The sequence below is a fragment of the Varanus komodoensis genome, unplaced genomic scaffold (assembly GCF_004798865.1).
Source record: "Varanus komodoensis strain SLA01 unplaced genomic scaffold, ASM479886v1 scaffold10, whole genome shotgun sequence".
Lineage (NCBI taxonomy): Eukaryota > Metazoa > Chordata > Lepidosauria > Squamata > Varanidae > Varanus > Varanus komodoensis.
Genome location: NW_025335269.1, coordinates 18558883 through 18575900, shown reverse-complemented (window position 1 = coordinate 18575900; position 17018 = coordinate 18558883). Strand labels below are relative to the sequence as shown.

General features: G+C 39.2%; 1 protein-coding gene across 2 annotated transcripts in view; it reads left to right on the top strand.

Annotated features, from left to right (window-relative positions):
* The window catches only part of LOC123036153 (programmed cell death 6 interacting protein), a 31662-nt gene extending 14991 nt beyond the window's left edge, over positions 1–16671 (top strand). For both annotated transcript variants that reach the window (XM_044455181.1, XM_044455173.1), the window contains exons 8-18: positions 1242–1461; positions 2452–2575; positions 3335–3512; positions 4230–4341; positions 6615–6784; positions 7627–7875; positions 8054–8188; positions 8831–8925; positions 9661–9793; positions 10051–10229; positions 11727–16671. In XM_044455181.1, coding sequence (XP_044311116.1) covers positions 1242–1461; positions 2452–2575; positions 3335–3512; positions 4230–4341; positions 6615–6784; positions 7627–7875; positions 8054–8188; positions 8831–8925; positions 9661–9793; positions 10051–10229; positions 11727–11895 — 1764 coding nt within the window. In that variant the 3' untranslated portion in view covers positions 11896–16671. The remainder of the gene's footprint in view (positions 1–1241; positions 1462–2451; positions 2576–3334; positions 3513–4229; positions 4342–6614; positions 6785–7626; positions 7876–8053; positions 8189–8830; positions 8926–9660; positions 9794–10050; positions 10230–11726) is intronic.
* The last annotated feature ends 347 nt before the right edge of the window (positions 16672–17018 follow it).

Below are 17018 nucleotides of genomic sequence, written 5' to 3'. Positions count from 1 at the left end.
GAAATACTGATTTGGAAAAAGTGCAAAGGACAACTAAAATTATCAAGGGGCTGGAGCAACTCCTTTGTGAGGGGCAGCTAGAACAACTGGGAACTAGCTTAGATGAATAAGGGAGGCATGGCAGAGGTGTTTAAAATTATGCATGGTATGGAAAAAGTGGAGAAGGAGACATTTTTCTCCTTTTCCCACAGTACTAGAATCCTGGGTCATCCCATGAAGCTGACATAAAATTAAACCATGGAATTCACTGCCTCAGGAAGTGCTGATTGGACAAATTCAGGGGGGAGGAGGCTATAATTGGCTACTAGCCTTGCTGGCCATGTGCTGCCTCCTTTAACAGAGACCGCATACCTGCATACATACATCTCTGAGGTGGAGGTCTTGTACCCAGCCTGCTTGAGAGATCTTGTGGACAGCTGCTTTGCCAACGTGTGAACAAAATACTGGACTGCATGGACCTTCTGTCTGATCCAACATGGCTTTACTTATGGTCTAATGGTGTAGCAGGCAAGGCAGTGGTAACACAGTGATACCTTTTCACCACTGCTTACAGAAATTAAAAAAAATAAAATAAAATAAGCCCCTTGTTTTAAGGAGGGAGTTTTCTTCCGTAAAGTCAAGAAATAATTGCAAATAAAATATCATTGCTTAATTTAGTGGCTTCCAAACTGACAAGAAAGAAAGGCTAATGTGAATGAGTGTGTGTGTACACATACAAACATATCTGAGTATACATGTACGAGTGCATAGGCAGACACATAGACTACATACTTCACATGTAGTTCCTATTCTCATACTTTCTGTACCTTTTTGGCTTGTAGCAAAAGGTGGTGTCTGCTGCTATTTCTGCAGTAGATAATTTTCTTTTAAAAATAACTGTCTTTCCGCCTAATGAACTGTATAGTTTGGGAACAGTATGCATGCTTGAGGGTTCCAAGAAAAATATTTTGTTGAATGTTTTGAGTGGGAAATTTGATTTTGCATGAGGCAGTAATGTATCTTTCATTTCATAATTATCTATCATGTAGACATGCCTTTTAAAATGACTATCAGAATTAGATTAAGTAGATTTGCATATCAGTATTTTTTAAGATTCTTAAAACTTTTGCAAATTATTTTGTACTTGCCTAGCAAACATATTGTGTATTCTTCAGCCAGAGATGTTACCTTTAGCAGATGCTTTCACTTAAAGCAGATGTTATAGAAAGTGGGTGTTAAATTCAACTTTATTTTTCATTTAGCATGCTGCCGATCTAGTAAAAACAGTGGCATCTCGTGATGAATATATAAATGTAAAAGAATTGTCTGACAAAATCAGCCGTGCACTTACAGCTGCTAAGAAGGACAATGACTTCATCTATCATGATAGGATTCCTGATCTTAAAGATTTAGAGCCTATTGGAAAAGCCAGTCTTGTGAAAGCTACTCCAGTGGTTGTTCCTCTGAGTCAGAAATTTACTGGTAAGTGCATTTACTACCACAGTCTAACATTTTGCAGGTAACATGTTATTTCCATTATAATGTTTTGACTGTTTTTAGGCTTATCTTTTCTTTAGATAGCAGGGGGTGGGATATCTTTCCGTGTTAATCTCCTAATGTCTAGTAGGTCAGCCATTTTCCCATTTTGTAAATGGGAAACATACTTCTGATAGAATTAGGCTTGATTGCCCATCCCACTCAGATATTATCACTCAACTTAGATTTGAACCTTACAGGATGCACTTGCAGTAACCCTGTTCTAAACCACATAAGTGCTAACGTTTCCTTACACTTGAAAGGTGGGCTAGGTTCCTCTGTATCTAGAACTTTATGCTGATGGAACATGGAAGTACTGATCTATAATCTTCTCACTTCTGGTCGCCCTTTGTGGAATGAGTAGAAAGGTAAACTTTACATCTGTAGAGTGTTGATGATAACATACGCAAACCTTGCAGACTGCAAAACTTCTTATTCAGCAATAACTATGTAAGATCTAAATTTCTTACAAGTAAATTACTGTATATCTGCCTTGACAAATGTAGGATGGTAGGGTGGCATTGCTTCCATGCTAACGGTGATGAAGCAGTCTGAGTGCTGTAGGCTATGCTCATCTAATGATGTTGCAGTAGTATCATAGGAGTCAAGAAGCATAAGTGCTTCATGGTGCCCAAGTAAGACTAGGCTGTCTTTTAGCAACATATGTGATAGCTGGAGGTAGGAATGGGCTCTGTGCTGTTCTGCATTGATAGAGTCCTCTTTACATGTGCACATATATACTTGCTCTTAAACTGGAGCTCAAGAGAAGCAATAAGCTTAAATACTGATTCTTTGCCTGTGTGGAGGTTACTACTTTGAGATTAAGGCTTTCCTTTCTTGGAAGGCTATGAAGAATATGTGCTGTTGGTTTGGTATTTTTATATAAGTACCTTGGCAGGAGTTAAGGTAGTTATAAGAGTGCTTTTTTCGTTCTAGATTTGTTTGAGAAGATGGTTCCTTTGGCAGTGCAACAAGCTCTTACCCTCTACAACCAAAGAAAGGCAGATTTGGTTAACAGATCAATCGCCCAGATGAGAGAGGCCACCAATCTGGCAAACGGGTGAGATGAATATTCTGGTGTCTGACTTTGTAAAACAGTGGTTTGATTCAAGAGAGATCTTGGACAAGCAGATTTTACTTGGCAAAGGCAGCTCTGCCCAATTCCTTCCATATCTTTTAATTTGCTGTAGTCACCAATTCGACCCTTCTCTGCTGTTCCATAGGGTCTAATGACATTCAGTGCTTGAAGAGGGGCACAAGTGGGCTGCACTGGGAATGGGGACAGGAGCAGGAAAGCCGTGTTGCATGAGTGGAGTGCCACTTGATCATCTTTGGTCCACTGGGTTGGAGCTGGTCTAATTTAGTTACACTTAAATATTATTACAGTCAATGGGAAAACTTAATCACGACTGAATCTCATTAATTGCAGTGGTAACTCCGAGGAACAGACTTTTCCTGCATCTAACTTACTGTAGTGAAGATGCTGATGGGGAAAACTAAGTTCAGTTCCTGTAAAGATCTTGATGACTTTTTAATTTATATATTGCTGACACTGGCTATGGAGTTTGGAGGGTGCAAGAGTACTAAATTAAATCAATTAATGAGTATTCATTAGCAGCAATGCTTTTCAAATGCTTACATGTGACAGAAAGCGCAATCAACATTTTGGCTATTGCTTCTCTATTGTGATGGCAAAGAATGATAGCAAAGCATAATTTTCTCAGAAGTGGGAACGCTAACACCAGTGAAACATGTGACTGGTGTCAAGTGACTTTGAAGCTGGTTGATACAAAATGAAATTGTACCTTGTTCTTCTCAGAGTGCTGGCATCCCTCAATCTCCCTGCTGCTATAGAAGATGTCTCTGGCGATAGTGTTCCCCAATCCATTCTGCAGAAATCTAAGTCTATGATTGAACAGGGAGGTGTCCAGACAATTGATCAGTTGATGAAAGATCTTCCTGAACTACTGCAGAGAAACAGAGAGATTTTAGATGAGGTAAGTGTACAATAGTGATGGACAGCAGCATTGCTCCTTTTTGCCATGGTAGTGGCACAACTTGAGCTGATAAAATCGTAGAAGCAGTTATTTTATTTTTGATTTATTTATTTATTTGATTTATTTATTTATGTTGCAATTTATATCCTGCCTTTTTCCTACAAAGGGCTCAAGGCAGCTTACATCTCCTCCTCCATCTTATCCCCACAACAACAACCCTGTGAGGTAGGTTGGGCTGAGAGTCTGTGACTGGCCCAAAGTCACCCAGTTGGCTCCATGGCTGAGCGGGGACTAGAACCCAGATCGTCTGAGTCCCAGTCCCAGGCTTTTAACCACTACACCACACTGGCTCTCACCATTTTACTGGGTTATAAAACATCAGTGTGCTTGTCTAATTCTCATAAATATTGTTCACATGCACATCCATTCTCTCATTTTAAAGAGGCCGTTAGTCATATTCCTCCTATTGATGAGTTCATTGAAATTTCATTGGGTTCATTGAGCTGGATCTTAGCTTAATTTGGGTCCATTTGAAATCAGTGGGACATGTTAGTTCCGGCTTAAGTTTGTTCCCATTGAAATCAATGGCTTGAAGCCATAATTAATTTAGCTAGTTGATGTTAGTGGAGTCTAAGCCCAGCTAACTTGGGCTGAACCCGGCACTTTGTTATAATGTAAGCCATTTTAATTTGAAATACTTAAAAAAATCACTTTTAGTCTCTAAGGATATTGGATGAAGAAGAAGCAACTGACAATGAACTACGAAACAAGTTCAAGGAACGTTGGCAAAGAACGCCATCAAATGACCTTTACAAGCCTTTGAGAGCAGGTAATATTTACATCACTGTTAATTGTATCTTTGCTGGGATGTGCTCTCTCCCTCCTTTCCTCCATGTGCGTGCACGTGTGTATGTATATATACAGCTACATTATCTGTTGAGCCTTATCTGAAAAGGTACTGGTGTATCATTTTATTCTTTTTATTTATTTAAAACATTTATATGCTGTCCTTTATGACAACGTCTCAGGATGGCTTACAACATTAACATCAAGAACAACGATAAAAAGAATCCATAGGCAATAACAATAAATAGGAATAATAAATAGTTAATAAAATACAGATAAAGTTAAATAAAAGAAATAAAAGAAAGTGACTGTTACCTTCTAAAATCAGTGGTTCTTAAAATAGTGTTCGAATAAAAAGGTTTTCACCTGGTGCCAAAAAGAATATAAATGTGGTGCCTGGCAAACCTCTCTGGTGAGCGTACTCCACAGTCTGGGTGCCACTGCGGAGAAGGCCCTACTCCAAGTAGATAACATCTTTATCTCTTTCAGGGAGGGTTCCCTGAGCAGGGCCTCTCCCACAGATCTTAAGGGGCATGAGGGCATATAAGGAAGGAGATAATTTATTTATTTATTTGGAATTTTTGTATGCCGTCCCATTTGCATAAGCCTCGGGACAGCTTCCAACATCATAAACAAACTATCAGATAAGTACATATAAAATTTGGATTCATCCTGGCTAAAATTTTAAAACCAATAAATAATATTAACAATTATTAAGATATCGTTTAAATAAAAAGGTCTTGGCCTGGCGCTGAAAAACAAATAACAATGGCGCCTGGCATACCTTTCTGGGGAGCGCATTCCATAAGTGGGGCGCCACCGCAGAGAAAGCCCTCCTCTGGGTACTCGCCCTCCTAATATCTTTCACGGAGGGTTCCTGGAGGAGGGCCTCTGCCGCTGATCTCAAGGGGCGGGAGGGCAAATAATACGTTCCTTCAGGTATCCTGGTCCCAAGCCATTTAGGGCTTTATAGGTTAATACCAGCACCTTGAATTGGGCCTGGACTTCAACTGGAAGCCAATGGAGCTGGTAGAGGACTGGCGTTAAATTAGCAACCTGGCTTTGTACCAGTTGAAGTATTCAGACCATGTTTAAGGGCAGCCCCACATAGAGCATGTTACAATAATTCAGTCGGGAAGTTACCAGGGCATGTATCACCATTGCTAGGCAGTGCTCGTCCAGGTAAGGATGCAGCTGATGGACCAGCCAAACCTGGAAGAAGGCACTCCTTGCCACCGCCACCACCTGGGTCTCCAGTGACAGTTCTGAATTAAGGAGCACTCCTAAGCTGCGGACCCTGTCCTTTAGAGGGAGTGCTGCCCCATCCAGGATAGAGTCAAAGTCACTTACCTGAAAGCCTGAACCACCCACCGGCAGGACCTCCGTCTTATCTGGATTAAGGTTCTGTTTATTGGCCCTCATCCAGCCCATTAGCAGGCCATGGTATAGCATTGGAAATAAGGAAATGCACCAGAGAAAGTAACGTAATACTGGTTTCTGAAATATTCATGATCCCTTTGGGGTTTTGATAGTGAAATAATGAAAGATACAGAGAATCTAGAATTCTCAGGCTTTCTTAATTTCTGAAACTCGATACAAGCTAATCTAGAAACATCTGAGACAGCTAGAGATGTGGCATAAGCTAGCTAACTGGAGATGACTTAGTCTATTCTTTCCCATTATAGAAAAATGTGTATTTGAGGAAGCACCTTGATCAGAAATCAAGTGTCTCTGTTTGGACCAGTGGTTATTAATACAGCTTGCAGTATGACTTGCTGAGCAATGCAATCCAAGCAACTTTTCAGTTGGAAGGCATCTCTGTGGTTCAGCAGCTGAGGTACAGGATAAAACCTACTGCTCAGACCCTAAGAACTGATAGAAAATGCAGGGAGCAGCATTCCAGTAGAAAGAAATATTTGGGAATCATCTTACAGACTAAGTCTGTAAGGGATGGAAGCTTAAGTAGTTTACTAGAGTGAACTGTGTTAAACCTTAGCCACATCAATGGAATTGCTCAAGTTTGCACTATTATCGTGATGACGACTAGAGTAATAATAATAATTATTATTAATTTCATTTTTATACTCTAGCAGGAGTTTTCTGAGAAGTTGACCACAAGCACTAAATTAGTAGGTTTTCTGAAATCCAAAGTTAGTATATTGTTATCTTTTGAGATACAGTACAATATTTAATTTGCTTATTAGATTAGGATGGCCTCATTTCACTAACTATTAAACATCTTTGCTGCTTTTGTAGAGGGAGCTAATTACAGAAATGTCTTGGATAAAGCTGTTCAAGCTGACAAACAAGTTAAAGAGCGTTACCAGGCACATCGAGATACTATCTCACTGTTATGCAAACCAGAACCGGAACTGAACGCTGCAATTCCTTCAGCAAATCCAGCAAAAACTATGCAGGGGACTGAGGTAAGAACATGACATTTCATTATTATAGCTCCATTGAACAACTAGGCATTGAGACATTCAATGCTTGAGTAATTAATGCCAGTAAGGGTTTTTTTTGGGGGGGGGCAAATAGCACCTGTATTGCAGACAATGATTGAAACTTGCAGAAATGGAACATATGTTCCTATTGGTCTGTGTCTTGATCCAACTTGAATGCCCTTGATGTGCTTTTTTTTTAAAAAAAAATCAGGATCAGGTCTTCCATGTAGTGTGACTCATGTAGTGTGGCCCCAAATTAGTTGAGAGATCAATCCTTTGGCCTTGGACAGCATCTGAGGGGCCATAGGATATCTCAGGTTTCCAGATCTAGAGGTTGGAGATAGTGGTCTTCCCCTTCTTTTCAGCCAGTACAGGACAAAAAAATGAACTCAGACTGGAGGAAAGGGGGCATTTCAGTGGACTGAGCTGGCAGGAAACTGGAGAGGGCCAGGATACAAGGTATCCTGAGGCCTCCCCACCCACCTTCCCTCCCTGTTTGAAATGTTGCTAGATGGGCATAAAGATAGTCTAGCAAAAAGGCAGGGTGGAAGGACAGGAAAGTGAAGAGTTTGTAATCTTGAGCTTGGTGACTTAAGTTCCTTGTAATAGGATTATATGCTAAGTCTCTTTTGCTATTCAACAATCTTGTTACTCAATTGTGCTTTCTAAGTATGAAGTTTATTTAGGATGCAGACCAGAATGTTGAAGTACTAATTTGTATTTGGCTTATGCTAATCTCCCTTCCATATTTTCTTTCACAATCTTAGAGGGGAAAACAAGTTTGAAAATGGATATAAAGACTGAATTATCTTCTTGTTTACTAGGTGGTTAATGTTCTGAAATCTTTGCTAGCTAGTCTGGATGAAGTGAAAAAGCAGAGAGAGCAACTCGAGAATGATCTTAAAGCAATAAACTTTGACATGACAACTACATTCCTGACAGCGCTTGCAAAGGATGGTGCTTTAAATGAGGAAGCAATTTCTGTAACAGAGTTGGATCGGCTTTATGGTAGTCTCACCCATAAGGTCCAAGAGACCTTGAAAAAACAGGAAGAGCTGCTCAATAGCATTCAGGTATTTTACCTTCCCTGTAATAAGTTTTAAGGGCTAGTTTGGCACAATGGGTGCCTGGTCGTTACTGGCTTCCAAGTCATGACTGTGAATATTTAAATTTGGTCTCCTAGTGGAGATTGCTGTGCTTCCTTTTATGAGCTTAGTGAATTCTTAAATTTATTTTTTTTCCTCATTGTAGAATTCACATCAAGAATTTTCTAAGATGAAGCAATCAAATAATGAATCCAATTTAAGGGACGAAGTTTTAAAGAACTTAGCTGTAGCCAATGACAACTTTGTGGAACTTGTGGCAAACCTGAAAGAAGGCACAAAGGTATAGTAATACATGGTGAGGGACCTGGAATACATACAGTAATTTCACAGGTTTACTTCATCCTTGTTTTTCCCCTTGGATTACTTCACTGAAGAGAAAGCATCAGCTAGTACCAGTAAGTATTCAGGTAAAGGCATTGAAAAAGTTGTCTGAATTTGCTAAGTAGACCATATCTAGAAAGAATGTAGATATTGAATTAGGAATTTTGAAAATGTCAAATAGGCCGACTTTTCCTGAATGTATTCTGATGGAATGTGATCTTGTGAAATGCTTCAAATTTTGTAGTACTAGTAAATGATTGCTTGGGATGGCAATACATTTTAAAAGTAGAGGAAATATATCGGAAAAAACAGGACTTTCTGAAACAGACATCTCCTTGTATGATACATAATTATTAAAGAAGATAAGCTCTTCTCAAACATTTATTTCATTAGAACTGTGGTTCCCTTTCATTAATCTAACCACCTGTTTTCAGCAGTGAAACAGAAGATGGGATATACAAGTATGATGAAAGATAAAGCTACAAGTGATGGAAACTGCAGGGAAAATCAGTTGTCCTCAGTTTTCACACTATAAAAATGTTATATCAGTGTTCAGTGTTTTGTGAGCTTGTTCTTACAGATTATTAACTGTTCTTTCTAGTTTTACAATGAACTGACTGAACTCCTTCTGAAGTTTCAAAACAAGTGTAGTGACATTGTGTTTGCACGTAAAACAGAGAGAGATGAACTTCTGAAGTAAGTCTGTACCTTCAAAAATTAAAGCAAACATCTTCATGATATGACTAAGGCAGGTTGTATTCAGGGACTCGTAAGAGGATTTTCTTCAAGCACAAATGTCTGAATTTACCTTTTATAATTCCTATTGTAGGCATTTCTTTGCATTGGTTATTTATCCTTCTTTACATATAGAAGTGCAGAATGCTCAGAGCCTGGCTTGTATACCTTTTACACAAAGTGAAAGGGAAGCTGCTCATTATATTAGTATTGCCAGTCCAGCATTGGGTTTCTTAAGTGTAGTCCTCACCCAAAACTGGCTGGTGCCCTTGCCATATTGTTTCTTCTGTTCCTTGGATCTTCTTGAGATGAACTGTGATGCATGGGGGATAGGAGAGACTTGATGGCATCCTTTGGTTAACCAGAATGGTCACTTGATATGTAAGACAGTATATCCCAAGTCTGGCGCATAGTCTCAACATTGCAAAATTTTGGATCTCTTGAATACCATTTGATCCAAAAAGTCTCTTTCTTTAATTAGTGCCTAATTACACTAAGCTTTGGCTGCATGAAGGTTATTCTGATTAGAGATCTAGTTTGAAAGTTTGTTGGGTTTTTTAACTTTTTCTGTCAGGCTCAAGGAAGGAAATGATCTGTGTATAAAAGTATTGGGTGCTAATTTTACATTAGACAAAGTGGTAGTGCCGGCAGTCCATGTTTAATGCATCACACTTTATGTGATGCTTTCCTTTTAAGAGATTTGCAGCAGAGTATCGCTAGAGAACCCAGTGCTCCTTCTTTCCCTTCTGTGCCTGCATACCAAACGGGTCCTCCTGGAGGAAACAAACCTCCCTCAACTACTCCAACTCCAGCACCCAGAACCATGGTGGTAAGTAAAGTAACAGTTTAAACCGATCTATGATAATAGTTGTATTCTTGCTTAAAATGGATTTTTCCAACAAGTTATAATGAACCTTATGGTCTGCAGTGCTGACAGCATAGAAATAATTCATTAAATGAGAGTGAATCGGTTGACCAGATTAGGTTTTTACAGAACTCTGTAGTTTTACAGAGTTTTTCAGAACGGTGAGTACCATGGATATAAAACATGGAGAATAATTTATCTGACTCCAGTTTCTTTTTTAGGCTAGCAAACCACAGCCACCAGCACGCCCTCCCCCACCAGTCTTTTCTACCGCCAATACAGTCTCTGCTCCTGTACCAGCATCCACTGGGACGCCAGTTCCTCCAGCTGCTTCTTCAGCTAGCACAGCACCTTCACAGGCTCAGGGGCCACCCTATCCAACATATCCAGGATTCCCTGGGTAAGTTTGCAAATTATGAGCTAAGGGCAGCTTATACTGCTGATAAAACTCTTAACAGTTCAGGTTCAGTGAGGAACAAAAGTGAAGTTGGAGTAACAGTTTCCATGAAACTTAAATGATCATCTCTATTGAAATGGTTTGGTAAAGACTAGTATTTTGGGGCAAGCCTGAAAAAAAATGCTTTCCTTTCTTTCCTTTCTAGAGCAGTACTACTTTTCAGATTTCCAGATCACTGTGCTTTACTTGAGTGCTATCAGCCAGACTTCCCCAACCTGGTCTCCTCCAGATATTTTGGACTTAATCTCCCAGCCAACATAGCCAATGGTCAGGTACACTAGTAATTGTGGTCCAAAGCTTCTAAGGGACACCAGTTCCTGAAGGCTACTATGAGGAACCGAAGTGGAGCATTCTGCTCGCTCTCTCCTTCTTCCAGATTTTGAGTTTATATTTCAGTTGACCTTCAACAATTCTGTGGCTATTAAGTATGCTGCTCCAAATTGTGGAATTCTCAAGCATGCTGTTATCCCTATTTTCTTTGCACCCACCAACTCATTTTGATATTAGAGAGAGGTGCAGTTAAAAGAGTTGTGTCAAGAGTTTAGGTGCTAACCAACTGAGTTTGCTGTTGGAAAGAGTAACTACTGATGTGATAAGTGGAGGTTTAGCTGCTTATCTATTTTAAATGTTTGGTCTTTTAGTTTGTGTTTTCTTGTAAAAGGTCAGTCTGGCCAACACCAAGTTCTTCTAGAACCAGTCTGAATGATTAAATGTTTAAGTTAAACCTGATTTCAAGATGTTTAGCTTTGGCTCAGTTATTCATATAGTATGTTCAAGACTTGAATGACTTGTTCGTACTTAAGCATAAAGTAGTATGTACAGTGATCTTTTTGTAATTAGGGTTGTACATAACTCAGCCTTTCACTTAATTCTTGTGTGATAAATATGGCTTAAAGACATTTGCTGTAAGTTAAGTGTTTGCCTCATAGCGATATAGAAAGACACCATAGCTATGACTCAAAATTTGTTAAGAGTAATAATTTCAAGTGTATATGTATGTTAAAGTACAAAGGAGGAAGATGCTCCATCCATCTCCCGGGCAGCCACCTGCAACTTACAAAAAGCTCCTTGGAGGGGAGGGGTTGGGCATCTAGAATGGGATGCAGGAAAGCTACTGGAGGGAGGAAAGAATGGCAAATTTCCTTTCCATTCATTTCTGGACTTTAGGATTGAAGTGTGAGTGATACACTAGTCCACCAGCCCCCTTGTTTAGGAAGATTGCACCCAACCACTGACATGCTTTTCAAGGAGTGCAGTTTTAGTGTATTCAAGCACTGTGAAAACCAAAGTATACCAAAGATTAGGAAAGCTGCTTTCACAAAGGAAGATTGATTTGGAGATTGTGGAATCCATCATACATAGGACCTGCTTCTGAGATGTATGTGCTCTCAAGTATTTCAACTTCTACCTTCTGTTATTTACAAACTTTTGTTTTTACAGATATTGCCAGATGCCTTTGCCAATGGGCTACAATCCTTATATGTATGGCCAGTTCAATCCTCCATACACAGCTTCACCAATGTACCAAAATCCTGGACAAGCACCATACCCAGCAGCTCAGCAGCCTGGATACCCTTACCCACAACAACCCTATTATCCGCAGCAATAACATATCTACAACAAAGCACTGCTTGTTATAACTAAGATAAACTTGCAATAAGCATACTAAATCTTTAGTTCCAGATAGTGTACCTCGCTGTATTGAAAAAGATCTGTAACTTCTTTCTTTGATTAAATACTCCAGAAGTCCTGTCCTCCCAGCTGAATTCTGACTGCATTAGACCTCTTGAGAAGGTGGCAGGCTGCTGCAATACAGTATGGACAGAATTGGATTACAGCAAAGTTCAGCCGTATGAAAATATTCTTAAACTAGACCAGCCTGTTTCTTTATAAAAGTCATTTCCTATAAATAGCTACTTGGGTACTTGAGATGAAAAGCAAAATGGTATAAGCACAGAGTGGTGTGTGGTCTGCAGGACTAACTAGCATTTTCTTCTATATTATATTGGTTTGTATTTTGGGTTTGAGTTTAGCTACCAATATGTTTTGCTTAATCTCAAGGTATTGTAAATCATAAATGCAAAATAAAGGGTATAGGATGGTTAAAAATGTTAACACTAGATATTTTTATTACCTCTTTGTACGTTTTTGAAGATTGGGCATGTTCCTTCGGGAAGTTGAGGTTTCTGCTAAGTGGACAAGGTTGATTGTATTTAACTTCCTGTACTATAAAAACAATCCCATAAATCAAGATGTCCAGAATGAGAGAGAAAAAATAAATCAACATATTTTTATTGAATTTTCCTAAAGAATAGCTTTTGAGTTTTAACGTGTTCATCTGGTTGTTTAAATTGCTCTAGATCCCTCTGGCTGGCAAGTAAACACTTCACATTCATTTTGATACTTTGCTCCTGGTTTATCAAATGATGTTTGCCTATTTGAAGTGCTATGAATCTAGTAACTGCTTGCAGCATCTCCATCAGACCTCACTGCACATGCCTGTGTATACACGGATAATCTCATTCATCCTTCCATCCCTGGAGGAAACTTGAGCTACAACTGTGATAAATAATAAAAGTTAATATTTAAATTCATGTCATTAAGCATGTGGCTGAATTTGAAAGGTTTGGAGTAGTGTCAGCGCATCTTGCCACAGGTCAGTGTGACTGTTTAGTGATGTAAATTCTTCTGGATGGAGCTTTTCTGTTCCATGCAGTCACATCCAGAATGCATGGCTGGTGCTGCTAGTAAGGACACTCTGTTGAAGGCAGGGACATGTGACAAATGGTTAACAAGGCAGAAATCTTAGTCATAATCTCAGAGATTAGTAAGCTCAGATTGAAAGTACTATTAAGCCTCATACAGGGCATTCAAAAGGGACCTACTTGGAATTTGTCCATATATGCAGATAACGCTGTGCTGTTTAGACGCTTCTTGGTCTTTCAAAAAGTACCTCAAATTTCAGGTACAGCTGGGGATCCTAATTTTTCCTCAAGCAATCAGCTATTTTACATTATTTTTCTAATCAAGTGACATCCTGTAAATTATGTTTTCCCTGGTGGAATAGAGGATAGGACTGAATCTAGGAGACTAGAACTAAAAGAAAACACTCCATTGTCATACATGCAGTTCAGGCTTCCATCATCACTAATGTTAAAATTTGTCACCATTTCATGCATGTCCAGTCCAACATTTGTCCATCCCATGTATAAACACTGTGGGGAGCAGCTGCCTTTTCCGGTGCCATGGGAGAAGACCTGTGGGGAACATGTGTTTGACATGCCTTGTATACCTATGTAGATAAAGCATTGTCTGCATATGTACCTTTGACAGACAAAAGGGGCAAAATTATCCTGTTAGTTTCAGGCATAAAGAGCCCTCTCCTTCATTGAATATCACTCAGTATGACTTAAAAAAATTCTCCAGGTCATACTCTGAACTCAACTGAATTAGACATTTTGCACAAGTAAAGATACCTATGCCTTGATGGTCTTATTTGAAATGGATACAGGGTGTAAAGAACTTTCCACAATTTGGTGGCTTCCAAACATGTTGAAGTTACCACCTGTCCGTCCCAACTGGTACGGTCAGTGGTTGGGAATGAGGAGTATTCTCTTAAACATGTCAAAAGAGGGTGATTGTCTGAGGGTGGATGATGGACCTCCCTTTTCATTTTACAAAAGGCACCAGGAGTGGGGTGTGTACCTCTCAGTTTCTTACTACATTATGTTAATTCCTGAGCATGAAGTAGGTCAAATTTATAAAATGTTTTTAGTATAATGGATTGAAGTTTGAAGTAAATAAGGATTTTTTTTTCTACCCAGTGAAGCATAACGCTTATAAAACAACTTGCAAAATGAAAGTGTTAGTAGGGTGTTCTTATTTGGTAGAATCATATGTAAGGCATCTCATGAAAAAGCTGTCCTTGGTCAAATATCCACCAGTATCTCCTGGACTAGAATTACACATTAAAGTCACCCTGTATAGCAGAATCCTATAAAATGGGGATTGAAGATTGTTGATACTTCTATGTTGTGCATAATGTTAGGGACAGGCTACCTCTGAAAATACATGTTAAGGGCATATTGCCTCTGAACATACTAAAGCTTCAGATTTCTGCAATTTGAATAGTATGTTTTTGAAAAGAATTCTCCAGTAGAGGGCAGTCTCAAATCATTAAATGGACAAAATGACCATGTTATCAAAATCTCTCCCACTGCCAAAAAAGGTTGCTCTTTCGCTGTTGATCATTTTCAGAGCAGTTTGCATATAAAACTTCAAATTGGAGTTCACTATAAAATCATTCAAAGGTACAAAACAGTTAAGCAGAAATTAAAATGAGCTGTGTAAATAAAAAGGCCTTCATCTGGTGTCAAAAGAAAATTTGACTTGGCAGCAGAAAAGCCTTGTTGGGGAAGGCTGCCTACCGTCTGTCTTACTTCTAATGGGGAGACCCAGAGATGGATCTGAGATGGAACTTAAAATACTTGAACAAGTTCCTTGGGACAAGGTTCTTCCACATTTAGGACTTTAGAAGTAACCTGCAGCATTTTGAATTTTGCTAAAATAGGCAGAGTTGCAGTCTAGCTGGATTTAACCTGGTGAGATGTTCCTTACAGCTGATCCCAGTCACCAGTCAAGCTGTTGTGTTTTGAACCAATAACAGTTTCTGAACCCCTTTTAATGGCATGTTTCAGTGTGATGTCTTCAATAGTCCAAATATGAGATCCCAGGAAAAAGGACAATTGTGGCTAGTCGGGAAACAGCTGTTGCCAGGGCACAGTTGCAGGGTACTTGGAGTCACAGAGGCTACTTGAGCATCCTCTGAGGATTCAAGCTCTGATTGCTTAGAGTGCCAACATGGTCCTTCAAAGGCCAAACAGCCCTGCCCAGAACGGGCCGAGTCACCTGGGTCAACCAAACCACCCAGCAACAGTACTTCCATCTTGTCTGAATTGAGTTTCAGTTCATAGCCTTCATACAGCCCGCTACTCAGCTGTCTATCCCAGTTAGCACTTTAGTATTTTTGTAGCTTCACTTGAACATCATAAAAGGGAGTAGGTTTTCTACATATGTATCATATCACATTAATGGATTTTGTATGAATAGTTTTTAATTGTGGCTTCCTTGCTATAAATTAATAATACATTTCTGGAAGGATTTCCTTTTGGATAGTCCTGTAGTATTTTCTATGCACAATGTAAGCAGATTGATCTACCCATTGAAGGCCTACATCTGCTTTTGGGGTTTCAAAAATCTATGTCTCGACTCATAATAAGATGTTTTCATGTATAAGGAACATAGTTGGACAGTTTCCAGAAAATATTGCTTAAGATCAATCTTGGAGATTAAAAAAACCCAGAGGAAGGTGGATATATTGCAGTTTTACTGAATGTTTTTAGCTGGGGGAGGGGGATGTGGCATTTTATCCATGATAAGAATCTTCTTGGTGTGTTTACCTGTCATGGATGAGCAGTGGCTGCAGAACACAGAGCAGAGGGAGTGTGGGTGATACTTTAGGTTCTAAAACATACTAGGCAATTTAGGTACATAGTAGACGTGAGAAGTTTTCCCTTGGAGTCTGCTATTTTAGAATAAAAGGAAGGAATTGCCCTCTAATGTTGAACAAAGCATTCTTTAAGAAGCCTGTTCAAATATTGTGGTCTCCTCGTCTGGCAACTTGATGTTGAACAGCCCAAGATTTTCACTGTTTGTGTTGTATGGATAAATTGGTGGTGATTGGTAGGATTTGAAGAACCACTTGCAGTAGATTGGAACTAAATCTGTCTGGGATGATGCCAGCATTTCATAATTTCACTTTATTTGCTGTACTGTCCTTGCTTCATCTATCCCACCTTTCATATTTACTTGTGATCCCTTGTTTGCATAACCTAGCAAAAGATGATGCTAGGACCAAATGTCTGGACAGCATTTTATAAAGGAAGCAGGGAGTTGAAAGTTAAATATTTGGTATTAGGAAGTAGAACATTGCTCTTGCTTTATACTTCGTCATCTTTCAGATTCTTGTATATTTCAGTCATCCCATTTTTAGTTTTTCTAGTGCTTATCTAGTATATACATTGAGCAAACACATTAGGCTGTCAAATATCACTAATGTCTGATGTAGATATATATTGGATACGTCTTGGGTAAGGAATATGTGTAATACAATTAAATAGCTCAAATAATTAATTACTGTGTGCCACAAGCTACAAAATAATAGTTGGAAAAGAACCAAGCCTGGGCACGACACATCCTGAGATCCAACCAATTTGAGTATTGATTCTGTGCCAAGATAATGCAGAGTTCAAACATGTTCAGTCTCTTCCTGTCCTGGAAACAGTTCCACCAAAATGCAAATAAGCTTTTGTATAGTTATTTCCCTAACAAAAAAGCCAGAAGGTACCAGACTCAGCAAAAACATGCAGTAGGTGTTTTGAGTTGAGGCTCATTTGCTCATGTTGCTTGGGCCAGTTCTGAACAGATGCTGGCAGAGTAACTTTTTTGTCTTCCATTTTCAATGGGCCTTTACAGAACACTTTACTACAAATGTGTTGAAAGTGTCAGAGGCAGAGAATGTGTGAAAGAGGAGAGGCGGATTTTCTAAGTGGCAAGTGAACCATCGACAAGGAAGGTCAACAGCAAAGGAGGTGTGTGTGGACAGCAATTGAAAGTATGAGTGGATAATTTCACACAAGGAAAGGGTGTAAAAAGATTAATAAAATGACTACG